Source organism: Leguminivora glycinivorella, chromosome 9 (genome assembly GCF_023078275.1).
Source record: "Leguminivora glycinivorella isolate SPB_JAAS2020 chromosome 9, LegGlyc_1.1, whole genome shotgun sequence".
NCBI classification, from domain to species: domain Eukaryota; kingdom Metazoa; phylum Arthropoda; class Insecta; order Lepidoptera; family Tortricidae; genus Leguminivora; species Leguminivora glycinivorella.
In genome coordinates this window covers 2235358-2263348 of record NC_062979.1, presented here as the reverse complement: position 1 = coordinate 2263348, position 27991 = coordinate 2235358, and the positions used below count along the sequence as shown (strand labels likewise).

Sequence of the window (27991 nt, the reverse complement as noted above, 5' to 3'; positions counted from 1 at the left end):
AGAGCGCGGCCTCGGCTAGAGCGAGACGAGGGAGTAGACTAGACAATATGGCGGACTGTAGTTTATGTATTTTATTTATAAACAAGGGCCGTGCCGACAACACTGGCAACATCTATGTTATGGTCGAAGTGTTGTCGGCTAAGCCATTAAAAACTTTGCCACGACAATTTAAATTACTTTCACAGTTGTCTAAGACTAGGACGAACATTTTTATCGAACGCCATTTTGTGTAGAAGATTATTCGTTACTACGAACGTGAATGTAGTAACGAATGATGATCTGCCTGATTTTATCATATCATGTTTGACAATGTATATCGACATGATAATTTTAATGTCGTGACAAAGCTTGTAACATAGTGGACTCTCAACTATCATCTGAAATAAACTCTGACTCATACATAACAGATATTACAACATGCTTCAAAGGACCTTAATATTAACTCGACTTGTGAAAATGAAAAATCTACTTTACGCTTTAGGGCTATTTTGAACGGACCTTACTCGACTGATATGCGACGATACAGTGATACGCGAGCGGCAGGTACGGGTTCCAAAGGAATACCTAAAAGCTTTAAAACACCTGGAAACACCAGGGAAAACAGTTCTATGAAAATAGCCACTTTCGAGTAAAATCCGGCGATTCCGATATAGGTCTCTATTCCAAAATAATCTGGTTAAAAACGGCTACGATATAGTGATATTGACGAGCGGAGCTTACTCCGCAAGCCTATGAAGGTACTCTAGTTGTCATATTTGCAAAAACGGAACTCTTAAACTAAATTAAAATACGCTTACAAATCGTGTAACAATTATGTATAACACAGCGTCAAAATAGTACAAACCTTTGGCATCCAACATTATACAGCTGAAGATATCATACAGACGCTAACTAATACGTACAAACTAAATCGAACTAGCATCTCTATATAGAGTATAAAATCGAAGCTAAGTAAGGCGATTAAATGACATTGGACGATACAATATCCAAAGGAAGTTTAGAAGGATAAGTATAAATGATCGGAAAGCAACGGAGCAGTGTAGCGGCTTCGCGTAGATACAAATTATTGCCATGTGATACACCGATATACTACACGGTACTTATGCTAGGGCGGGGCGCGGCGCGACAAGATAAACGACATGCTATCACTTTGTCACCTCCTGTGAGTAAAGACGGCGGCTATCTCATTGTCGCGCTATAGAATATTCGACAGTTAATGCTTTCAGATCTAAGCCAAAAGAGCACATTACATTTCTATTGAAATTAGTGTGAACAAACAAGTTTTGGCTTCAAGTACGTTCTTTAGCTTGTATAAAAATAGCGCCGCGTTGCCCACCGTCTACCTAAAGAGCCAGCGATATACACAACAGCTTTTAGTCGTTATTTTAGTAGCGTAGTTATCGCTTTATTTATCTTATATTTGTTAGCTAGCAACACCGACACGACACCGATTGGTCTGGTTTACATTAGGCTGGTAACCCACACGTAGTATTGCTATTCTTTGTATGTGCGTCGCGATGACGCGTCAGATTATTTATAAACACTAACAATAATATAACTTTAATTCACTAATAAATGCTAAACAAACGATCTGGGGGCGTAAAGTAATGTGAAGGCACCCGTGGCTTACGTCACTGAATTTTCAACGACAAATTTTGACAAAGCAAAACATGAATTTAAAGTAGTAAATATTTAAATGCCAACACGGACCTGATACTTTGTCAAATTTATTTTCAGATTTTGGTTAATGACAGCTTTGCCGCGGCAAAATTGTTGTAAAATTGAGTGTCGTAAGACATCGGTTTCGCCCGGCGGACCGACGGCCGAGCGCAAACTGACGAGTGTAACAAAAATTATTGTCATCCAATGCTTAATTTTCCAATCTTTATAAGTATCTCTTTATTTATAATGTACTTAATACTTTATACAGATCAACATCGTCGACTATTATTGTTATCCATTATACTTATTTCATTTGTTACTCGTATCTATAAAATTTACAACTAACTGTGTCACGGTGCGGCGCGAACCGAGCGAGACACGAACGCTAAGAGACGACTGGCGCGGTCGGCCGCGATGAACTGTCGTGTTATCGAGCGATAAGACGTCGCGGGCCGGCCGTGCTAGTCCTACGAGTGCATCTACGGGAGACAGAGCGGGCTACCGTTAGGTACATTGTATAAAAAGAGTTAAGTACAATAGTAATGCTTTCGATTATTTACATTATCACATCGTGAACGAGCGGCGCTACGAGTATGTACACCGGCGAGCGCCGTCGGTCTGAAGCGAAGGGAGGGGCGTTCTTAAAACGTTTCAACCACCTTACCTTTAAAATACGGACGATAAAGGGCTAAACTCCTGACAGTAGTGTTTTTTTAGTCTGAAAATCTTAATCTCACGACAAGCTACATATTACAAGTAGGTATGAGAGGAGTTCACAAATAGAATAGAATGGTGAGTACAAAGTGATAAGTTGTAATTCAGAATTACTGTTTTCTTACCATTTGATAGGAATCAGGAATTCAAAAAAACATTTGTAAAAGACCAGCGGTTGAAACGCTCAGTGAACGCCTGGAAAATGCACCGGCGCCGCCGAAAGAAGTAAGAATATTAGGCACAGAAATAATTGAACGATTCAGCGCGAAGTCGAAGGCTTCGTTTACAAAACACCAGATTCTGAGTTAGCAAAATATAGTTAATATAATCACTTTAAAATTAGTTGCTTGTTCTGCATTTTTCTTAATGAAAACTATTTAAAATTAGCAAAAGGTTAATCTTGTGAAGCCTAAGTGTAGCAGAAAGATTATTTTATATTATTCTGTCCGTGGCGGTCTCAATCAAAAGCCATTTAAAAATTCACTAAAGTATTTTTTAGTCGTTCTTACGACGACAAATGTTACGTAAAGTAACTTCATAAACTCTTCTCTTCTAACGTTTAACATACATTTTCTAATATGTTTACGTAAGCTTTTTAAATTTCATAGTTGCTTACAGTTTGGCAACAAAAAAGAGTAGAAATGAAACTATTTTTTTTGTCACATAGCAACACTTGCTGTTCTCATACAAAAGTAACTCAATAGTTGTCACATGCGAAACGGTTTACATAGAGATGGTGGCGCCCTCTTTTTTGCCAGGCTGTAGACACGGATAAAAACAAATCGGGTGTTTTGAAAACGAAAAAACGCGGCGGCGCCGGCGCTGCCCGCGGGAACATTGTGCGTTCATCTCAAGACACGCCTAGAGGCTATAGGGTCTAAAGTATTCATAAGATCTCTACGTGGGTAGCTAAGCTCTAGGGCGCGGGGCCCGGTACTAAATTACAAAGAGCGAGGCCGGCGACCGCGTCGAGTGCAAGGCCAGCTCACAGCTGGTACCATTTCTTGTCCTTGTATTTGAGCATCAGCTGGTGCGCGGACGACGAGAATTCTGTAAACAAACAAGACGTCAATTAGTATATAATTCACTGAAATTTGGGAGAGATTTGTTTGTTATTGCGAATAATTTTTGTATAATATATTGACTTTCTTCTCTAGCCCCATAAGTTTATAAAATGCTCTAGGAGCTGTTGTCAAACCGAAAGTCATTCTTGCAAACTCATAAAGCTCGTAGGGTATGAGTGTGATAAAGGCAGTCTTTTTAAAATGTATTATTTCTTTTTTGAATGCGGGCATCTGTAATTTGGGAGAGATTTCTTTGCTTGTTATTGCGAATAAAATATTGTTTAGTAAAAGTTTAAAATCTAAACGTTCGCTTCTCTAGCCCTAAAAGTTTAAAAATGCTCTAGGAGCTGCTGTCATACGGAAAGTCATCCTTTGCAACTCATAAAGGGCGCAGGGTGAGTGTGATAAAGTCAGTCTTTTTAAACAGCATGGTATTTTTTTGTGTAGACCAGACCCTGACCACGATTATTACACATAATTATTTTAAAAATCGGGACTTAATCGCGTATTAAACTGACCTCCAACGTTTCAGGGCAGGACAGTTTAATATGTAGTCATACGCGATTAAGTCCCGATTTTAAAAATAAATAGACCAGACCCTCTAGCACAACTTGCCTTGTCGTGCGCGCGAGTCCATACTTGAAGTCGCGCTTGATGTATGGACTCGCGCACGACAGCGAAATTTTGCTAAAGGGTTCAGGTATGCTATTTTAATAAAATAAAAAAAATACAATTAAAAGTTACTTTTACGCTCGGTACGATCTTGTCTCTCGGGAGTACGAGCATATGTGTCGCTTAACTTCAAACTTGGGTAAATCCATTCTGCTTTAAGGTTGGTTATATTATATATAAAAAAAATATATTATGATTTGAAAGATAATCAACCTTATAGAAGAATGGATTTACCCAAGTTTTAAGTTAAGCGACATATATAATGTTCACGCCACCTCGCTAAACGTTATAGAGGCTCTTGGGGATCACTTGTGTATGCTGCAATGAGGTAAGATTAAAGTATTGAGAGGCTAAGGTACCCACGTGCGGCCTCGTTGGACATGCGCTCAGTTCGGTCCTCGAGTTGGCTCAGCTTGTCTCCTCGCTCCAGCACAAGCATGTGCGCCCGCGCTACTTCACTAGACGCTGTGGAGGCTACATCCTTGATGGATCACTTGTATACAGTGGGGTAAGTACTAAAGTTGAGGTTAGTGAGACTCACGTGCGGCCTCAGTGGACATGCGCTCAGTTCGGTCCTCGAGTTGGCTCAGCTTGTCTCCTCGCTCCACCACGAGCATGTGCGCCCGCGCTACTTCACTAGACGCCGTGGAAGCGCGGGCGCCGAGCTGGTCAAGGTTCTCTCGAGGGCCAGGGATGACCTTCGCTACGGTGCGGTTGGGCTTGCCGCTTTGCTCGCCGACTGAAAATTAATGGTAGGATTTGCTAATAATTATTAACGTAAGCAGTGTGATCAAATATCCTTTAAGGATCTGCACAGAATGGAAAACTTGTGAACTTCAAGTTTTGAAATAGTAATGTGAAACTACAGCGCATCGTAATAAGTGTTGTTAACACCGATGCTTTGAAATCAAAGGCATCATTGATTAGTTTTCATATAAACTCTTATACCTAAGCTTTTGATAATGATCATTAGAAGTAGCTAACAGTAATTGCATTAGCATTTAAAGGCTTACTGACTGCGTCCTTGAGTTAGCTATATTAAAAAAAATTACATGTAAAAAGAGGCAAATAAAGCAATCAACTCACAAAGTTCTTCACGGTCTAGAGGTCTCGAGCCGCCGCCGAAGAGACCTCGGAAGAAGCTCTCCTTGGGTGGCTCCGGCATGTCACGCGGCAGGAACAATTCGCCGAGCATCTCGTTCAGGCTCACGCTGCAACATGTCAAGCGTTTCCATTTAATAACCACAAAAACCGGCCAAGTGCGAGTCGGACTCGCGCACCGAGGGTTCCGTACAAACCTGCAAGGTTTACAAAGTTCGTTCATTACGACAATCGAGTCATAACTATGGCATTTTTATTGCAAAAAAATGGGTAGTAAGGTTAAAATTATTAAAAAAATATATATTATGTGATGTAACTAAAAATTTATGGTTTTCGTAATTTTTCCTTTATCTATGCTATAAGACGTTGCTTCGTACCAAATTTCAAGATTCTGAGTTCACGGGAAGCACCCTGTAGGTTTTGATTCCCTTGCAAGTGTCGAAAATTTGCGGCATAAACGGCTGTATCTTTTGATTGCGTTGGCTTAGAAGTTTGATTTTTTCACAGCTTCAAGGGACAGTAGACCTGAGTAATTGATATAAATTTCAGCTTCATACCTCCACGCGTTCCTGAGAAAAAGGGTCTTGACAGACGGACGGACGGACGGACAGACGGACAACAAAGTGATCCTATAAGGGTTCCGTTTTTTCCTTTTGAGGTACGGAACCCTAAAATTAAAATTTTGAAAAAACCCCCGACCGCAACATAGTAGACCGATTTTCATGAAACATGGCTAAGAACACCCCCGACTAACTCAGCTTTCAGACAAAACAAACTAAATTTAAATCGGTTTATCCGTTCTTTTTTGCGTCGGGGGTTAAAAACTGGACTTTATCACAATTTTCAACACAAAGAAGACAAGGCATAAGAGCTTATTGTCCCGGAGCTGTAAGTTCCTCTTTTTGACACATGCCAGCGTCCACAAAACGTAAATACGCGCGACCTAATGAAATTTTAAATAAAATCCTGTAATAATATTTAAAAAAATCAAGTACATACTTACTTAAAAAAGTTATTTCGCTAACTTTAAACATAATCTAACACATGTTACATTTTTGCGGATCTTCGCTAGTGAGTATTTTACGATATTAATTTATCACGCAGCATTTACTTATTATGTCATTTATCATTCATTTTTATTTTTAAACCAGTGCTGTGGCAGAGTCTGTCATTTCGATTCAAATGACATTTCAGTAAGTTGATAGAATTCGTATATTTGTTTAAGCGCCTCCCTGTACATAGGGCCTAATCGACCAAACAATTCGTAAATAATGGCTAGATTTGGCAAACGATACGTCTTAGCCACATCGCAACATTATTACTTCAAAACAAATGTCAAAAATGTGAACTTACAACTCCGGAACAATAATTTAATGTTTTACCTTACCACACTATTTATGCATAGAGACTACAGAAACGGTCAGGCCACAGTTTTGTCATTGAGGGTAGCATGGCATGGAATAGCAGCATATCACATTTTTTTGGAAGGCACCATGGCAACTTTACACCCTATATGTAAACCCCTGGTGCATTGCCAACCAACATGTAGTTTGCCAATCAACAGGTAGTCTATTTAATTTAGTTTTTGAATTAACCTTTATAAAGAAATCTGAATTGCAATTCACTGGGAATACTTAGCATCGTAAAGAAAAGTCTGAGCTGCGAATAATATAGGAGAGTGGTCATGAGATACTAACCAGAACTCGGCGTCGATGGTGAACTTCTGAATCTCCGTGGGCGAGGCGAGATACAGCCCGTGCCCGCGGTTGCTGAAGCAGAACGTCTTCGCTATCCTGCAACACGACAACCTTTACACCACCAGAATTCACAACAGCAAGAACATCCACTGGCTCTTCTGACCACAACCATATAGGTCTAATTCTAAAAGAGCTAAAAACAATCGGGATCAAAAGTTAGGTATCTAAAGATGAATCCACCAAAAAAAAATATTTTGGACAGATGGTCAGCAAGCAAGCAGCAGTTAGTTTGAATTTTTGCTGACCAAGCGGACCCAGGCGCTAGGCCGGGAAAACGCTAGGTTGAAGAAGAAGAATTGATTTATCTGCTGACCAAAATATCAGAAAAGTAAAATCATACCCTATCATAAAAAAAAGTAGTATCTATAATTGCAATGATCGTTATGATTTGTCAGATTTTTAGGCTACGACCTGTATTAATTGAGTTTCAGTGGATATTCTTACTAAAATATGCTTACAACGTTTAATCTAGGTAGCTAAACTTTGCGGAGCTGATTATATTTTCGTGGAAACTTGACATAATTATAGTTTCCATATGACTCCACGACTACAAAATATAGTTAATTTTATAACTCTCACAAAATCTTGAATTATCGAGGGTAGTTAATTACAAAATATTAATTCTAATTCTCTAATTTCGCAGATTATAAAAATGTCTCACCTTGCTTCCTTGGATCCTTTATTGATGTAATCTAGTGGATCAAATTTATAACTAACACGTAAGCTTACGTAATCTAACAAAGATGACTGCTAAATCTGCATTCCGAAAAACATTCAAACTAAAAACATTCAAAAGCCTTCATGCTCCAGCATTGAGGTAAGAAGGAAGAAAGAGCGAGAACAAGAACCAGCCAATATAGACAGCAAAATCGTGTAGTGAAAATTGTAGAAGAGGTAACAGTGTTGGTAGAGTAGGTATGTGATGGTGCACCGGCGGTTGATGTGGGCCAGGTGCGTGTGTGTGTGAAGAGTGGGCACAGTGGGCACAGTGGGCAGTGGGTTCGAGTGGGAACTAGTGAAGCACAGTCTCAAGCAGCCTTGGGCGGGAGGCAACTCATCGAACACCCTCAAGCTGCAATCACATTATCAGGTTTTGACCAATGTGGGTGCGGAATTATTGATGCTGACTCGAAGTGTGTCAGGTCTTTTGTCGCGACAGGGTGACACAAATCGTCACCTGATAATGTGGCCATAGCATTAGTGCAAGTGCAAGGGATGTGATAGATGAGCTAACGCTGCTAAACTTTTTGGGGCAGATTAGTCGGTTAGTTCTATTAGTGACGCTGATGGTTCAGAGTGCGACGAGGTGCCTCCTCCGCTACTACCGTTCGTATGGGAACACAGGGAGGGGAGGGTCGAAGCTGACGCACATGAACAAACATGTCTAGAGAGAACGCAACAGAGGCCGGAGTGACCACATTACATGGTGGCGGAACATGGCTAACGCATGTCATTGTGTGTCGATGACTTACTGGTCCGTGTCTTCGTTTACAATGAGCTGTTGGCCCCATATGGAGAGCATTGGGTCTACGATACCCCTCTGTTTGGACTGTGTCTGGAAGCTACCAGGAACACAGACAGCTGTCAGTATGGACTCGCTGCAGGCGCGCCGCTTCCCCCTACCATCGGATCTCAAGGAACAAATGAAGCACTGAATATCTTCATTTGTCTCCTGATTTATATCCGATAGTGGGGAAAGCCGCTCGCCACCGCTTCTTCCTCCTGGTACTAAGGTAAACTATGTAGACTGACAAGTCCACGGGTGATGCAGGATTACACATTAGTTAAATCACGAGGTTCGGTTAGCATAGCATCCGGTGTTAGGTACATTCAATGAACGATCGATGTGTTGGGGGCGGTGAGAGGTCAAAAGTGTATGTACAATAATCATCAGCACTGCACCGTGCGGGTAAACTGTTAAAGTGGATCGGTGTCTCATTCTGTTCGGAATCAATCCGTGGTGTGTCTAATGTGTGACGGAGCGTCATTTCATAAAACTGAAAAATAGATGAAGAGTGCCAAATATCGGAAGCACAGGTGGTGCTCGATAGATTTGCAATTTTGACTACGTTGTGAATAGAATAGCGCGACGGTAGCGGTGGGCGCAGTGGCCGACCTGTCGCGCGGCCCGGGGATCAGAGGGCCTACCGCGAGTATCAATAACCAAAGTTTCATGATCTACCTCATTATCGCTCTTGCATATTCAAGCAATAGTGAGATAAGCACAGACATTTGGATTTTCATAGTTCGCGGTGGACCCCACAAGTTTCTGCCGCGGGCCGCGCATCGGGCTGCTTCTAACACCGATCGAAACTCACAGGAAGTCTTGTAATCCGGCTCCCAAATGATAAAATAGCAAATCGTATGGTCTTCTGCTGATGATGAATGATAGCGAAAACCGTAAAAATGACAAATCGTTAGCTGAAAAAACAGCATTCTCATGCTGAAAAATTTGCAAAGCTAATGGCTAGGTCTAGTAAAAAATAAGCCGTTTATCATTTAGTGCCTTCGTCTGGTGCAGAGAATCGTCTAGGTGGTGTGTGTCACGGGACAACTATCGTGAGCGCGACACAACATCCAGTGCCTCAGATCCGTCCGGGCACGTTTCTTTCCGAGTCCCGATGCCATCACTCAACTAGAATACCTGCCAGGATCCCATATCTATCAAACATATTGTAGAAGTGTGAGTGGTAGCAATGTGACGGATGTACAATTGCATTTAGCTTTGCAATTTTAGTGCAAAATCGATTAAATTGGCTCTTAAATGTGAGACCTAAGTACCTAGCCTTAGCTTTGTAGATATAAGGACCGATATCCCTGTTAAAAATCTCTACGTTACGGTACCCCAACTATAGGACTAACCCTATTTAGTGGAAAGTCTCGAAAAGTCCAATAATCTCAGGTAAAGCTGAGTGGATGGCATCAGAACTGGCGTGATAAAGTTAGAATAGTTGGCGAGGTGTTTACCTGAGCTCGGAGAGGGGGAGGAAGTCGACGTGCACGAGCGGCCGCAGCGAGGGCAAGCTGTACGCCGCCAGGTGCCCCGTTGACAGGTAATTGACAAGACATACACTATCTGGAATTTAAACGAGATTTAGAGAGAACAAATTCTAGAGACAAAATTGTGTCTACTTATTGCAGAAATAAGTACCAACAGATAAATTTTGCAATGACATCATAACCCAAGCATACGTATTGAAAGAAATCGTCAAACTATGATCCAGACTTCCAGACATCCATCCAGCCATGAATGGATGTCAACCCAATAGTAAAAAAACTTTAACAAATAGAGAAAAAGATGCACACACCTTTCAAGCTAACAATCTCAGCCTTAACGACGAAATCAGTGTCCACAATCTGCTGTCGATAAACGCAGTTCTGGCTCGGCAACGCCACCACGCGCGCCTGCTTCTCGCTGGCAATGACCACGAACTGGCGGTCGCCGACGCCGCTGCCGCCTTCCGCGCCAGGCGTGGGGCTCATACGGCTACCACTGCTCGATGAGCTCTGTTTCGTTGGTGTTCGTTCGCGGCTTCCTCTTACCTGAAAACGTGATAAATAGTGTAGGAACGAGAACCGTACCCTGAGGCACTCCTTAAGTAAATTACTGAATGTTACAAAATTACAGCATTTGTGAGATTTTCGATTAGTTCTATTAATGGGGATTCATTATAAAGGACAGAAAATATATTAATCCATAGAATCTACACAGTCAGAAGCTTTTGTAGGAACACTTACATCTTTCGCGTCATCTTTCCAACTCTCAAATGAGTAAGGTATTAAAGCACCATTGCAGTCTAGGAATGACATCGCCAGAATTGAACCTTTTAACCTGAAGATAGGACCACCTGAAAATAATTAAAAGAGCGAATTAATAAAGAATAATACCAATTTCAAAAACAGATTTACCAAGTGAAAAAAATCGTGTAGTAATTGAGTTAGGCCCGCTTGCACCAACCTCTTAACTCAGGGTTAGTGGGCTGTCATTTGGCAAAATGGTGGGTTAACCCTCCATTTTCGTTGGTGCAAGTGGCAAGTGGCCCTTAAGTCTATTATTTTTGCAGTCGATTTATAGTGTCAACGAGGAGTCATCAGTTTAGTAGTTGAAAAAAATGTTATGTCACGGTATCATTAAACCGCTGTCAGAAAAAGTTGCTGCTGTTAATGGTGAGTAGTACGGTGTGAATGCCTATTATCTGCCTCTGGCAGGCTGATCACAATGGTCAGCATGGTACCCAGTGTCGTACCAATCAACAGTGTTGTCGAGTCTGGACAGACTCATTCCACACTCTCGTTAGACCTCTTATTTCTAGACACTCACCACTCATGGAAACCACTACGGGCTGTGTATGCCTATTATCGGCCTCTGGCAGGCTGATCATCATCGTCAGCACGGAGCCTAGCGTCGTGCCAATCCACAGGGTCGGGAGTAGCGTCGTCGGGTCTGGACAGTCAAGATATGCTGTATTCTTTGTTTAAACTAATAATGAATCAGCAACATGTGAATAAGCAAGCACTTCAAAGTTACAACATCGCAAAAAATCGCGGTAGGTTGAAGTCAATTTAGTGGATATTTATTTTTTAGTAAAGTTTGCGTGACGGAACTCGTACTTGAAATCCTAAAATATATCAGGATATTGTAAAAGGCTTCATGTTTTTTTCTTATTAAAATGTACCCTGAATATTATTTTTCATATAATTTACTATTCTAACTAACTTCTTCGAACAACTTAACTAACTTCGAATCTTTAAAGAGCGACCGGTACAGACGTTGACCGTGTAAAATTTAATAAGGATTGCAGTTCGTCTGTATTTGTCCGAAGATGTCACTCATAAGGGCCCCCACAGACGGGCGACGCAACTTTTTTGTCTCCGTCGCTCGGTCTATTGGCTAGTATGAAGGTGCGCACACGTTGCGACGCAACTTTTTTGTCGCAGGGTTCGGCGACAGGCCTGCGACGCAACTGTCTCCTTCCCTATTGGTTTCAATGCAAGTGCGCACACGGCGACAAAACAGTCGCCGGTCGGTTGTCATTTTGACAGTTATCACTGGCCTGGCTTGGGCGAACGTATGTTATTAGTCAAAATAAATATAATTTTAAATGCAGATTGTTGAAGACGACAGTGATATCTGTCATTTAATTGAAGAAGTAGAGGAAAGACCGATTTTATATGACAAGAATTTAAAAGAATATTCCGACAATATTGAGAAAATACGATGCCGGGTTGTAAAATTCTAACCAGTTCATCAAAACTTTTAAACACTCATTCTGAAGTACCAAAAAAATTATTTTGGATAGGCTCTCAATTTCATGAAAAAAAAAAGTTGCGTCCGTAGTATCCAAAGATTATAGAATTAGTCTATGGTAATATCTTCTTAGTAGTCTGTGGTGTGGTTGCGTCGCTGTCGTTCCCGTGTGGAAATTGTCGCAAGGGGTGACGACAGAGACAAAAAAGTCGCCGAGCAACTGTTGCATCCGTGTGCGCGGGCCCTAAGAGTGTCACTCATAAGTCCGTTTTCACATTATCCGATCCGGTAACGGATGTCGGAAAAGATTTCAATGGAAAAAATCCAAGATGGTGCCTGTAGGGATATCGGTTATACATCCGATCATCGATAATGTGAAATCGCACTTACGGACATTCCGTCTACTGCAACAAGTAAAATTTCACTGAACGGCTCAAGCTCAATCATGAGTTCAGTCACGCAACAGACGTCCAAATTCATAAAACATAAGCACTTGTTCTCACCTGACTTCTTCGTATAGCTGTCAGCGAACGCGAGACACTGTATGCCCTCCTGCGAGATGTTCTCCAGGCTGGACATGCTGCTGGAGCGCGAGCGCGAGAACGAGCTGTCCAGCTTGTCTACGCGGCCAGTTGCCAACAGAACACACCAGTTATTGTCTCCGGAGCGACCGGCGAGGGGCCGGGCGCTGCTGTCGCTGACCGACTTTGTTACGTGTGAGGTGAGGTTATAATGATGCGTTGACGGATAAAATAGCTTGGCATATTATGCATATTATGATAGACTATATTTTGGTATCAGGAAAGTAGGATTTTGAAGTCATTAAAATGTACTTACACACTGATAAAATACATTTTGTTCAGCTGAAAAATTATAAGGTCAGCAAAAGTTAGGTTAGATATTTGCTGACCGAAACATCTTTTAGACCAGGTAAATACACTTTTGGTATTAAGCAGAGATGTTTGCTAAATAAGTCATAATACTCGAATGTTTAGAGATATGTTAATTTAAAAAAATCATTGTTTCGGACAAGACTCGCCTCCTGGAGACTTACCCGTCAATAAAGGATAATATGAGCGTTAGATGGCTTAGTGACGTCTGCCGTAAGAATATCTCAATCTCTTATGAAGCAGCAATTGAGTAACTAATCTTTTTGATACTCGGTGGTGCTTTTTAATCGCCAATGCATCATAATTATAGTGATTTAGTTATGGCCAGCAGCGCCCGGCTACTCTACTAGTTGCAGGCTATCGCTAGCGCAGCCGGTGCTGTTGTGAAATACGCTGAAACCATCCGATGTGCCACATTCACTGGACAGTGCTTCAAAATTACAAAAAAGATCAATCATGCCGGAAGAGTCGGTTGCATGCCCGTCCAATCTCAGCTTATTTACACAACGTCTAGTCAGTCGAAATGTTTAGATCGAATTTGAACATGGTTTGGTTAGTTAGAATTATTTAAATGGCATTATGACTTGACAATGTTAACGATCACATACAGTTACAAGTCAAAACACCAAGCCCTTTAGTTAAAATCTTAAGTTTTAAAATGTAATATTATCGATAGCACATTGATAAACAGCACTAAACGGTAAGATGAATGAGAAGCGCCGAGTTAGAAACGAAATTTTTAAAGTTAGCAAAGAAATTAGTGGCGTGAGTCGCGATGGATGGTGTAATGCGCGAAGCCACTAGCGCGACGCCTCTACCTGACACTACGGCGCGCGCGACACCAACTAAGAGCGCCCGCCAGTGGGGCGCGCGCGGAGGGCGCCAGCAAGTATCAAGTACACACGGCTATACGAAGCGGACGCGTGGACGGACAGACAGTAGACGAGTCTACGGCAATCAAACAAAACTTCTACAACCAAGGAGGTGCGGGCGGCATGCGACTAGTGCGTTAATAAGGATAGTACCGTAAGCATACATAGACATAACGACAGCCGAATATAGAGGCAGCCAAAAACGAGCCATATAAACTTTTTGCTTTGTGGTCGAGCTAGAAAAAGAAAATTAATGTTACTCAACAGCTTACAAGAATTTTAAGAAACTGTGACAGGCGCCAAATGGCGGCCCGCTACTGACGCGAGCGTCTTGCAGACAGGCAAACAAACAAAACGTGAGCGCTCGTGATTACAGTACCGACGTCTCAAACTAAAGAGGAAAGTATAGATACAAATGATAATACGGATACATGTTGATACAATATGGAAAGCCTCGCTCGTATATATGCACATGTAACATACAGATCCGCCACCGGCAACAGAGTGATAGATTATAAAATAGTTTTGAGTAGTAAGTCACCTTCTCTTATATCTAGAGTCATGCCAGGGAGTCAGCATATCAAGTGCAACCGAAGTGTGCGGAGACATGACATACAGTCACAGCCACAATTTCGCTAACGTACCAGCTACGTGTCACTTATGACGTGTCGTTCAAGCAAATCGGAAATAAAATCGAAAAAGGAATAAGAAATAATATCGATGCAAACGTTTGGATACCATTGGGTTGCATAATGTGTAAGTACTCCATAGATGCGAGAGACTGCGGAATAGGTGGTTCTGTACCGACAAACAAAACCACATACGTTACAAGCATGATCACCAGTCGGCGGCGGCGGCGTCCCGGGCGGCCGTGTGTGTGTGTGTGTGGCGCTAGTGTCCATGTGTGAGTGACGGCTCTCAGGAGATGCCGCAAGGAGCCGTCTCCTGAGACCGACGTGGAGTGGTTAGACGCCGCTCGGGACGCCGGGCCGCGAAGTGCTCCCACGGAAGGCCCGGAGCCACAGTCAGACAGTCACAGTGGACACATAAGTTCAGGATCTCATTCTAGAAGTTGGCAATGAACACATGAAACTACTGGGAGAACAGCTAGAAAGTAAATAATAACCGACAGAGGCGTGGTATATTCCAATGATTACCTATTAAATGAGTCCGATCTGAAATTGGAAATTTGACAAAAATAAATATACAAAAAATTCTAACTGAACTCATGCTCGTCGGCAAAACAAAATGGGGTCGTACAAATGATGATCATTCAATTTTTATCGATCAATTCTAAATGAGTTAATGAGCAAATTTAGTGTATACTTATTGCCAATTCAAGGTATATTATGATTGATTTAGGAATCGTTTTATTTTGGAAGTCATTGACCAAAATTTTTAAGAATTGTTGCTATGAATTTGTAGAATCTAATCAAGCGCGTCACGGTCCAAATCGAGATCAAATTACTAATGTACTCTTCAAGTTCATAGCCACAACGAATATGTTATTATCAGTAATGGAAAGAAGTAGTTGAGTGAATGTAGAAGAAACAACGAAAAAGAAAGGAGTAAACGAAAATAACAATACTTTCTAGATCTTACTTGGATCAGTTGCAAAAAGCCGGACGCACAGAAGTACTCCCAGTTTAGTACAAACGTGTATAATGCAAGAGCACCGGGCGAAGCGAGCCCGCGTGCGGTGCGGTTACTTAAACTTGTCGAATATGCTGAGAACTTTAAAAGCATTCCGATTAGTTACGTAATTCATAGCGAGAAGAATGAATTTAGTAATAGTCCAATCAGGTCGTAAAGAAGACTAGACGACCGGCAAAGAATTTAGGACCAGATCCAACCGAAGAAAAGGGAAACGAAAAAAAACTTAAAAACCAAGAAGAGAAATTGCGACTGTTTCAGAATGGAAAGACGAGGCCGAGTGACAATAAGGTGACTGTACTACCAAAACTGCAATACTGTCGCGTCGTGAGAAGAGAATGCTGCTGGGGCGCGGCGTAGACGTCGGAGGCGGTGGACAGGCACTTGTGCAGTTTGCGGGTACCTTGCGAGCGGGAGCGCCGCACCGCGCGCCCCGCCCCGCCGCCCGCGCCCGCGCCCGCTCCCGCGCCCGCGCCCGCGCCCGGCGCCGCCCCGTTCATCTACAACCAACACCACACCTCCACCACCCGCACACCTGCACGAGCTAGTGATCTCTGTGCCTCGTTAGTAGTGCCGTTAGTACTGTGACCGTGTTGTAATCGTACCTCCCGCAGGCGCCCGCTGCTGCTGCTGTCCCGCGCGGCACAGCCGCGCTACACACTCCCCTGGGGACATTACCATCGTCAGAGCCGGCTACTGCGTGCTACAAGCTAGTGACTTAGCCTCTACCGGCTTAGCGCTACTCTCAACCAGACATTCGACAACACAGAGATCACCTACTGAACTTTCGATGCAGTCACAGAATTATGAGCGGTTACCGAGGAAGTCCGCGAATAGATATTTAAGGCAGTTAGAGTCCTCGTCTGACGACTCCTTGTCCTTGGGGAGAAAACAGACGCATCAGTCCGGGTCTAGCCCGCGGCGGCCTTCTGCGCGCGCATCGTATACTATATACATTTCATATGATACAATATTATAAAAAATAAATAAAAAGCCAAATATCACAAAAAGCGTAAAGCGTATGATAAAAATCTTAAAACTGCACTCTTCGACATTAGTTAAATCGTCATTAGTTATCCGGAAGCGTTCTTTACGTCCGCTTTTAGTACATCGTTTTAATATTAAAAAATCTAACTACTTCACCAAACGAGCCAAAACGTTCTACCGTATTAAAAATGAGTAAAAAGGGGCTATCGTTAGTGAACCATGAATAAAAACGCCAAACCGTTACCATTCCAATCCAATCCGAATCGAGAACTACGCTACGGAACTCGGGCGCCACGTGCTGCGCCCGGCGCGATGGGTGAGATGGGTGACGCGGTGAGCTGGTACTTACTGAAGCGCCGCATCAGGTTCCCGATGCCCGTCGGGGGCGCCGCGCTCGCGCTGGCCGCGCCCGCCCGGCGCAGGTCCTTCACCTCCGTCTTCTTGCCGTACTTGATGTTGGGCACCGACAGCAGCCGCTGGTCCCGCTCGCGCGCTCGCGGCGGCCGCACCGGCGGCTCCAGCGCCAGCGAGTCCGGCCGCTCCTGCCAGCGCTCCTGCAGCTCCGAGTGCATGCGGTCGTACACGTCCGGCTGCGCTCGCTCCTGCAGCTCGCGGTGCATGCGCTCGAACATGTCGCCGCCGCCCTCCTCGTCCGAGCGCGGCGACTCGCTCGCGGACGACTCCTCCAGCGACTCTATCGCGATCTCGGCCCTCTCCACGGGCGCGTCGCTCGCCTGCGCGGCGGCCGCCGGCTCCTCCGTCTTCTCTTCCAAGTTCGGCTCGGAGGGCACCGCGAAGGCCGCCTTCAGCTTGAGGTCGACCTTGGAGATCTGGCGCTTGAGGTTGAAGGTCTTCCAGGGCGTGGACTTGCGGCGGGGGCGCTCGTCGTCGTCGGGCTCGGCGGGGCTGGGCGCGGCCGGCGCGGTGGCGGCGGCCGGCGGCGAGCGCGCCTGCTGCGTCTGCGCCTGCTGCGTCTGCGCCTGCTGCGCCTGCGCCTGCGCCTGCGCGTGCGCGTCCGAGAGCTTGAGGGGAACGGAGGGGAAAAGTGAGGTATGGCGCGCCGAAACCGACCGGGGATGTTCTGTGCGATATGACATGTCGGAGGGTACTCCGGACGTGAACCTACGAACCTTAAATCTAGATTCGCTCGGTCGGGGCTACGAGAGGAAACTAACGATGCCATGCCATATGTCGCTACTAGAACAAGCCGGGGTGCTACGGCTAGGTATGTCGGGGCCGGGGGCCTGGCGGCCGACGGCCGCGGCACGGAGCGCACAACTGAACATAAATCGCAAAAGAAACAAAACCGTCTGCGGGTGTGCGGGCTGACCTGGTCCAGGCTGGGCTCGCGCGCGCGCTCGGCCGGGTGCGCGTGCGCGTGGCGGCCCCAGGGGTCGAGCGGGCCGTACAGCGCGTGCGCGGCGAGCGCCGCCACCACCACGCGCCGCGACACGTCCACCACCACCACGCCGCGCTCGCCGCCCCACGCCATCCTGACCGACACACCGGCTTCATCAGCTGCATTCTCAAATATAAATCATTACTCACACACGGCTTCACACAGATGGCATAGTCATAGCTGGGCACCGTTAATCAAATAGTTAACTTCGTTAATCGCTAATCCGTTACTAAAATAGTTAATTTCGACAAATTTAACGTAAGTTAAAGTTAATGGTTAATCCGTTAACACGTGGAAAAAAACTTTTCTTTAAATATTTAGTTGCATCAGTATCCACTATAACGTATTATATTTCTGTAAAAGGCCGAAGTACAGCTAGCCTCATAATTTTAGAACAAAACGGGACTTAATCGCGTAAACACTTACATTTATATTAGGCACACCGGCTGATGTCGTGAGTGTTGTGTGTAGGCAAAGTGACAACCCTAGCGCAAAAGTGAATAATCAAGAACAAGTGCGGGTAGTTCGAGAAACTCGCGCGGCTAGAAGATGTTGATGCAATTCCTCGCCAGTCTACCCGTGACCACGAACATAATGTGATGTTCGAAACGTCGGGCCTAATATAAATGTAAGTGTTTACGCGATTAAGTCCCGTTTTGTTCTAAAATTATGAGTGCAAATCGTGTTAGTCTAAATCAATATACAGCTAGCCTATTGAACTCTAGGCTGCACTTGAAGGCAGTGATCGCCTGAGCTACTGCCAAGAGCTGTGTCAGGAGAAATGCTGGCGGTGACGGGACTGTTGTGGCACTTTGGGCGGTAGAGGCTAGGGAAGCGAATGTGGTCGTAAATAGAGCTCGAATTTGCTGCCCTATCACTACAACAGTCGCCATGGTAAAGCTTAGGATTCACCGAATCAAAGTTAGTAAAAGCAAATCCACGTGAAGAATACTTTTTTAGGTAATATTTCGGACTTTTAGCAATCGACATCGGTAAAACCTAGGATTTACCGGCAAATCATAGGATTTGCCGTACTTCGGGCTTTTGTAGTAGCGTTCAGAACGTGTTGTTCGCAGCGCAGATGGCGCCTATGCCCTACTAGATTAACGATTAACGGACTCGGAGAAATTTAACGGAAGTTAACGAGTCCGTTAACATTTTTTCAAGTTAACTTAAAAGTTAATCCGTTAATGGAAATGTTAACTTCGTTAATTAACGATTAACGGATTAACGAGTTAATGCCCAGCTATGGGCATAGTGTTGCTATCTCTTCGGTAAAAGCTATGAATGAAATGAAATGAAATGAAATGAAATATTTATTTTCCAAGTAGGCATATTACAATGCGCTTATGAACGTCAAATAAAGCTACGCCGGCTCTAACCCTACGCCTCAGCCTCGAGAAGATTTCAGTCCCCCCTCAGTTGGAGGGGGGTATCCACTATGGGACCGGCAAGAAACTCGGCGGGCCACTTCTTTTCAAAACATTACATCTTATAATTAACATGCATTAAAAAACGAGATACAATTTAATCAGCAAAAGTATTCATCAAAAAAAAAGAAACATTAAATTAACAGACTAGGTACCTACTCTATGGAAATTCATTTCAATAAATTATACAAAGTACAAAGCTACTATGATTAATAAGAGATTTTAGAGATGTATAGTCTCAAAGTGTTAAAGTACATCAAAAAAAAGAAAAAATATACATGATGAAAACATGAGGTACATATCTAGTAATGTCTGTGAGAAGTACGTGGTGCCCTATAGACTAAGGTTAAAAAAAAATACCAGGTTTGCTGGGTGTCCACGATATGTGAAAATTGAGTCGTTTAAAGCATACAACTAGAATTTTTAAACTTTGACAATATTCTAAGAATGGTGTAACAAGGTCTAGAAACATTTCTATGCTTCTTTGGCCACTGCTTAGATGTTGTGAGTTGCAAGATTACTTACGTTATTATTATCCCGGATCTGTAAGTTCCCATTTTTGACACATTTGTTTTAAAGTATGTTGCGATGTGGCGAAGACGTATCGTTTGCCAAATCTAACGATTAATTTCGAATTGGTTGAATCGATTAAGCCCTATGTACAAGGAGGCGCTTAAACAAATATAAGATTTCTGTCAACTTACAGAAATGTCATTTGAATTTAAATGACAGACTCTGCCACTACACTAGTTTAAAAATAAAAATGAATGATAAATGACAAAATAAGTAAATCCTGCGTGATAAATCAATATCGTAAAATACTCACTAACAAAGATCCTCAAAAATGTAACATGTGCTAGATGTTATGTTTAAAGTAAGCGAAATATTGTTTTTAAGTATTTGATTTTTTTAGATATTATTACAGGATTTTATTTAAAATTTCATTAGGTTGCACGAGTTTACGTTTTGTGGACGCTGTCATGTGTCAAAAAGAGGTTCTTACAGCTCTGGGACAATAGGGGCGATTATGATATCTTCCAAATTGATTAACCGATATCAACGAGATTCTCTATACTCTATAGAAACGTAGCAAGGCGGTTTAAACCTGCATTAGAATACTTTATGGATTTATATGCAGGTTTTTATACTTTACTTCCTTGCGCCCTGTCACGGTCGCCATGTGATAGGCTCACCGCCGGGTACAGGACTACATGTAATAACAACTAGAGGGGTATAATGTTCTCTATGAAGTCTTTTTCTAATCGAGAAAGGTATTTTATACGTATTTTAATCTCTACTGCGTTCTTTCCGCGTTCAACGTGTAATATGCATATTTGTGTACTACAACAAAGTGATATTAGTGATATAGATTAACCTGTGAATGATGTCCGAAATAATGAAATTGCACACTTCAGACACCAGTTATTTATAAAGTACTCACAAGCCATAGGAGGAGTTGATGGTGAGAGCGGTGATGGGGCTGGGCGCGCCCTGCTGCAGCGCGACCAGCGCGGCCTGGAAGCCTGCAGGGCGGCGCGCGCCGCCCGTGCCCGCGGCGCCGCGCACGCGCAGCGATATGAGTCTAGTGGCCTATTATACAGTACTCACAGGCCGTAGGAGGAGTTGATGGTGAGAGCGGTGATGGGGCTGGGCGCGCCCTGCTGCAGCGCCACGAGCGCGGCCTGGAAGCCGGCGTGACCCGCGGGGCGGCGCGCGCCGCCCGTGCCCGCGGCGCCGCGCACGCGCAGCGCGCCCAGCCCGCCGCCGCCGCCCGCCCACACGCCACTCTAAACACAAATTAAAAAATATATTTAAAAAAGATTAGACTATGCTTTTTATCATTCCACCCGATTCGAACTTTGATATATGTCGATATTAGATCAAAATACGATATGAGTCAGATACGTCCGTATCGTAATGAAATCTTAAGAGTACCTATCGTTTGAAGACGAAAGTGAGAATTTTGAACACCCGAACCTAAAACTTCAATTGACTGAAAATACGGAACTCATACATTAAGTACTTAAGTATTTTTAAGCAGTCAGCAGAGTAAGGCTAGAAAAAATTGGAGAAGAAATTCCTATAAGAAGGGGTGAAAGACAGGGAGATGCCCTGTCACCTAAACTTTTTATAGCCATACTTGACGATGTAAAATTTTCACCCCAAGACGTGTGTACAAAAGGAAAAAAAATCATCTGGAGCGACCAAGGACTATGGATCAAGTCCCGCCGGAAGCGCCTTTAAATATCTCAGTCATCTCAGGTTCGCAGATGACATAGTTATCTTTGCCGAGTCAGCCAGGAAACTAGAAGGAATGATGCAAACGCATGCCAGTCGAACTGTACATGAACATAGAAAAAACTAAAGTGATGACAAACTCCCAAGCTTGGCTAATAAAGGTTGATGGAAACAAAGTGGGGTATGTACATGATTACATTTACCTAAATAAACAAGTGTCCTTCAATAAAAATCACAATGAAGAAGAAGTCGACAGGCGAATAAACAACATATGGAAAAAGTACTGGTCTCAATGAAAAGAAGTACTGAAAGGGGACTACCATCCAAAGCTCAAAAAGATAATTATGGACACGTGCATATTGCCCTGCTTGACATATGGTTGTCAAACTTGGATGTATACTAATGCAATTAAAAATAAAATTTCCACATGCCAGCACGCTATGGAAAGGAGTATGCTGAAGTTAAGACGAATACATAAAGTCAGAAATGAAGAGATCAGGAAAAGAACCAAACTTGTGGATGCCCTAAAACAAACATTGCGTCTAAAATGGAAATGGGCAGGACATGTGTCAAGATGTACGGACAAAAGGTAGACAAAAATTGTGACTGAATGGACAGGACCACCAGGAAAACGACTCAAGAAGAGACCACATAAACGCTGGTCAGATGATATAGTCAAAGCATCAGGAAAAAATGGATGAAAATAGCTCTGGATAGAGAACAATGGAAGGGACTCAAGGAGGATTTTACCCAATACGGGATCAGCGAAACAAAGAAATACAACAAACACATAAAAAGTTATATTTAGTATATCACTGAATAAATAAAGCTGTAATAATAATAATAAAAGGCTTCAAATATAATAGATAATTAATTTACAATAAATTCCAAAGACCTAACTGGCGCAGTCATTTAGGATAAAAGGCGAACGATAGATGCTCACTAATTTTAATTTTATTATATTTTAGCCAAAAAAAGTCGGTAGCCGACGAAGCCATAAAGTGAAAGAGGTTTCACTCTAATAACAAATGAAACAAAACTTACTCTCCTACTTTCTCCTTCTATACTGTCTCCGCCACGACTGAAAGACGCCGAGCGGCTGCCGTCAGGCTCTGGTGACGTTTCCTCTTCTAATGAATCCGTTATCATTGGGATTTCTAATACCTGAAACAAAATATAACTAATTTAAATCATGCATTTTGATACAAAACAAAAGCATTTATTATGGACAACTAATCCAGAATCTACTCTTCAACACAATCAAGCGGTACTGTTGGTAGTTCAATGTTAGAATATTCAGATTAGGAATCAAGGTAATTTAGTAGATTTCAAAACAATTCAAAGTATTAAATCCATATTAGGAATTATACTTTTCGTCCGATCGGCGCCATGCTGCAAGTGTATACAGATTTGTTTAAAGCTTTTGACCTGGTCGTTCATTCTCCTCGCTACTCGAATCATATAAATTCGCTGCACATTCCAACTCAGAGTGGTGGTACGATATCTAATCGGGGTGTTCTAAATTTAAGCTACGTTCAATGCAAGGTAGCTACTTTTTGAAAGGTAACTCTGTACTAAGTAAATAGGTCGGATCGGGAGTGCCGCAAGGCTCTCATATGGGACCGCGACATTAACTATGTTGACGTACGTGTGTCTCGGCGTGCGTGTCCTGTTTGCGGAACTTGAAGAGCACGACGTGTCCGTGCGGCAGCGCCGCGCACAGACGCCGCGACTCCGCGCACAGCGCCGCCTGCTGGATGGCGAGCGGCGAGTCGTCGCTGCCGCCGCCGTACCCGCCCGACACCGAGCCGCGCCGCTCGAACACTGGAAACATTTTCTATATTTTTACAGGCTTTTATTCAAATTGCCTTATGAGTCTAGTGTCAAATTGCCTTATTAGTATGTTAGTTTGGGTCAAAACTTAGAAGCTAAGTTTGACTCACGTCCCGGTTTCCGATTGAGCTGAAATTTTGCACACATATGTAAATCACGTGACGATGCAATATTATTGACCAGTGTCCTGTTATCATAGTTGCTATTTTTGCCACCACCCTTGCCGTTGTCCCACTGAATTTAGTGGTCCTATAATAACTAGATACATATGTCCTTATATTCTGATATATCTTTACCTAACTAAAATTCTGCTTATTTTACTTAGTTTATAGATTCTTGGTATAAGGAGAAAACCAACGAGGTCAAGAATCGATTACTTAATACAAACAAAATACTGTGTTTTTCACCAGGAATATTCAGCAATTTTATATTGTATATTTAATATCGTTAAAATATTATGCTGGACGTGTTAGAATCGCTTGACTTACCTTTAGAACACTTTAATTTGTACAAAATTTGTAAAGTTCCTGCACTTGCATCCCAAAATTTTATGCTACCGTCTTGATGCCTGGAAAGAGAAAATCGTTATTTAATTACATTACCAGTGAGGAAAAACGAATATTTATTTTTAAATGTACAACTTTATGATTTGACAAAACCGTAGGTAGAGTTTACTTTTGCGAATACCCAAAATTTCCACATCTATTTCGCAACAATTTTAAGCTCAATACCTATATGACTAACATTTCTTTCATACTGGCTGCATAACTTAGATTCGATATAATTATGCTTATCAATAATATCAATCCGTTTTGAATGGTCTAATTCAGTGGCGGGCAAACTGTTTTCATTGGGGGCCAAAATTTTATGGAATTTTACAGGCCGGCCAGATTTAGGGCCAGTTGCATCAACCACATTTGACAGACACATCATCGTCACGCAGCAGACGACTATGCAATCTCCCATACAATAAAATTTAACGACGGTTTAATGCAACCGGCCCTTAGACCAAAATACAGTTTTAATACAGGGCCGGATAAAATCAGTTTGCGGGCCCACCACTGGTCTAATTCGTATATTTATTCATCCAGCTGGTGCATACATCTATCTCTCTCACCCTGTAAGTATAATCTCGCTGTAAGAGCAGGACGCCGGCGCCCACTCGCCCCCGTTGATTGGCCACTCTTTCTCGCTGAACCCCGTCGCCTTCTTGTTGCCTTGCCGACCCACCGAGTAGAACGCGGGGATCTAAAAAATAAGTATAAAATAACGATCAAGAATGTGTCCAGTTTTATATGTATTTAATGCTTATAAGTAGTCTGAACCTGCGGAAGCGCTGGTGTCTTGGAGGTTAGAGCGTGCGTTTCAATCCGGAGGTCGCCGCCGGTTCAAACCCCGGCTCGTACCAATGAGTTTTTCGGCACTATAATGCGAAATGTCATGCCTATTGCCACCGCCACCGGTCGCGCAATGTCGTAGTGAGACCCTTAACGGTTATAATTACCAAGTCTGAAGGGCAGTCAGCGAAGTACGAACAGCACGTGACGGGGGATTCGTGTATGTCCATGGGATAAGGGTTCTCGAAGCAGGGGTATCCTGGCGTCTGCAGGTCTATTACTACCAGGTCGTTCTGGAGTAGCACCACGATCGCGTACGGCTCTTGGTAATCTAGAAGTCACAGGTAAAAAGTTATTTACATTGCAGTGTAGTTGTCAGAGTCTAAGGGCTTGGCCACGACATTGGTCTAAGCGCGACAGCGGTGAGCGGCAGCCATACGTCCCATCGCCGTATCTCGCTCCAATGTATGGCCGCCGCTCACCGCTGTCGCGCTTAGACCAATGTCGTGGTACGGCCGTAAGGAGTCGTCATTGTCTTTATGGCTATAGGAAAAGCAGTTCAGCAGTTCAGTCAGCAGGCATCGCTGAAGGCTTGAGTTGTCTACCGTGTATGAAGTTAAATTCAAATCTTTAAAACTACATACTGAGAATACCATTTAGTATAGTTCGGATCTGTTAGTTTTAATAGTGTCTTTTATGGTTAAGGAGTAGTATGGAGATGAAATTTTGATGTATACTGAAATTATAATAGATCTGCTTTTCTTGCTTCTTGGTCCTAAAAACATTATACTCGTTAACTACTCGTACCAAAGTAAACTCATATATTAGGCTGTATGTGAATTTCAGTGTCGTGTTGAGGTTCGCCTCGGTAGGATCTTTTCAAGCCCGAAAGTTTTGTAATGTCTCCACGAATCTTTAAATCTTCGTGGACCTTTAATATAAATACACTTGAAATAAAACTATGGAAAGCGATTATATCGCGTATAATGAATTTACAATTCATCCCGACGTTTCATTTTTCATTATACGCGATATAATCCGTTTCCATAGTTTTATTTCATGAGTAACTATCGCAGTAACCAAAGACAATATTATAGATACACTTACCAGCCGTATGAGGACTTTCACAGAGCGTGACGAAATCGACCACACTGTGCTCCATTTCTAAGACCGTTGTGCTCTTTCCGTTTAGGACTGTGATGCTGTGCGTGCGGCCTGCCTTGTCTGTTGGTAATCCGCCGGAGAATATTACTAAACTTTCCCCTGTTTTTGACGTTTTCCATTCCAGTCTGTGTATAGGTTTACAAGGTTCTAGTTTTCCATCTTTGTTCGCTTTCGCTGAAAATATAGAGATGTAATTTGTTAGGTTTTGTATCACTCACATTATATGCGGTTTTTTGTGTTAACAATATACACGAAAAATGTATTATATTTTTTTTTCTTAGCCCTTGCGCCAATTGCGCTTCAATAATAAAGTTAGACATCCTTATCATAAAAAACAAGGACCATAAATGGATTAGGAAAGCCATTGGCCATGGCCTTACTTATATTATAAACCTGTTAAGTTTCGCCAAGCCGTTCATCAGGAGTGCCAATTCCCGGAACTAACAATCCGTTTTCGGAGGATAAGGTAATCTTACGATAAAGGTGTGGACCTAGGCTGTCGCGTGCTCCACACCGCTAACGCCCCATCCACATGAGCAGTCATCAGCTTCCCATCGTGTTGCCAAGCCACCCGGATGCCTTCACCAGGGGTTCCGAGCCACGCCATTCTGCCCCCTTGGTGAGGTGCAACACTTCTACCAGTTGAGAAGGCTATTAGTTAGTGTTCTTACCATGAGGATAAGACAGTGATGTGGGCCTAGGCTGTCGCGTGCTCCACACCGCTAACGCCCCATCAACATGAGCAGTCATAGCCTTCCCATAGTGTTGCCAAGCCGCCGCGCGGATTCCTTCACCAGGGGTTCCGAACGAGCGGCGCCATTTTGCCGCCTTGGTTAGGTGCAACACTTCTACCAGTTGAGAAGGCTATTAGTTAGTATTCTTACAATGAGGATAAGACAGTGATGTGGGCCTAGGCTGTCGCGTGCTCCACACCGCTAACGCCCCATCCACATGAGCAGTCATAGGCTTCCCATAGTGTTGCCAAGCCGCCGCGCGGATTCCTTCACCAGGGGTTCCGAACGAGCGGCGCCATTTTGCCGCCTAGGTTAGGTGCAACACTTCTACCAGTTGAGAAGGCTATTAGTTAGTGTTCTTACCATGAGGATAGGACAGTGATGTGGGCCTAGGCTGTCGCGTGCTCCACACCGCTAACGCCCCATCCACATGAGCAGTCATCAGCTTCCCATCGTGTTGCCAAGACGCCGCGCGGATTCCTTCACCAGGGGTTCCGAGTGAGCCGCGCCATTCTGCCGCCTTGGCTCGGAGGTCCCAGACCACTACTAGTCCAGTTTCGAAGGCCACTAGCAACTGGAATGTGATAAAGGCTAGTAAATATTTTTTTATTATTAATCGTCCCAGTCGTCGTAAATATTGATCGTCCTTACTATGTACTTACCTTTGCGCTAATAAATATTTCTTTATCTTTATCTTTATTTAAATTTAGTCATCAGTTGTAAATTGCAATCAGATCAGTATGTGTAGCCAAGACTCAGTCTATTTAAAGAAAAGGCCAATCGAAATTTTATAATAAGTTATTGGAATAATCATATAATCAATAACAATCAATATACATATAATATACAAAAAAATCAAGCGATATTTCTTTGGTAAGTATTTGGCATTCAGGATGCATTTTCACTTTTCGATCAGCCTATTAAAACGCTATTGATTTTCAGCTACGGCTTCTAGTAAATTATAATTTAATCATTAAAACGAACTGTAAATTTTCTCACCTTATTGGCATCTAAAGGGTTGTCACTAATTTCCACTACGGCTCCCGGGTGATTCGTTCTCGTGCTGCAACAAACAAAAGGTACACATATAATTATGCCAATAATTACAAGTGAAATGGACAGACCAGGCGGTATAGCTTGCATTCTCTCGCGCGAGTCCAAAGTTGAAGTCGCGCTAGATGTAAATGTAAAAAAATAAAAATAAATAACTAAATAAATATTATAGGACATTGTTAC

The 27991-nt window shown here is 43.1% G+C and overlaps 1 protein-coding gene across 4 annotated transcripts; it reads right to left on the bottom strand.

Moving 5' to 3' along the window:
- Positions 1 to 27874, bottom strand: LOC125229594 (syntaxin-binding protein 5). Of its 4 annotated transcripts, XM_048134469.1 has the most exons (22): positions 27755 to 27874; positions 27119 to 27329; positions 25965 to 26195; positions 25025 to 25188; positions 24638 to 24768; positions 24009 to 24088; positions 23336 to 23511; positions 22732 to 22851; positions 21058 to 21236; positions 17951 to 18113; positions 16970 to 17642; positions 16239 to 16298; positions 12722 to 12838; positions 11292 to 11414; positions 10709 to 10818; positions 10279 to 10513; positions 9938 to 10046; positions 8443 to 8532; positions 6911 to 7006; positions 5199 to 5323; positions 4654 to 4851; positions 1 to 3426 (listed from the first exon to the last, which is right to left on the bottom strand). In XM_048134469.1, exons 2-22 carry the CDS (start codon positions 27195 to 27197, stop codon positions 3362 to 3364), a joined length of 3324 nt encoding a protein of 1107 aa, XP_047990426.1. In that variant the 5' UTR covers positions 27198 to 27329; positions 27755 to 27874; the 3' UTR covers positions 1 to 3361. The 4 variants fall into 4 exon arrangements, with proteins under 4 accessions (XP_047990426.1, XP_047990430.1, XP_047990427.1 ...); XM_048134473.1 differs by lacking the exon at positions 8443 to 8532; XM_048134470.1 differs by lacking the exon at positions 16239 to 16298 and having other exon boundaries at positions 12722 to 12847.
- Between the last annotated feature and the right edge of the window lie 117 nt (positions 27875 to 27991).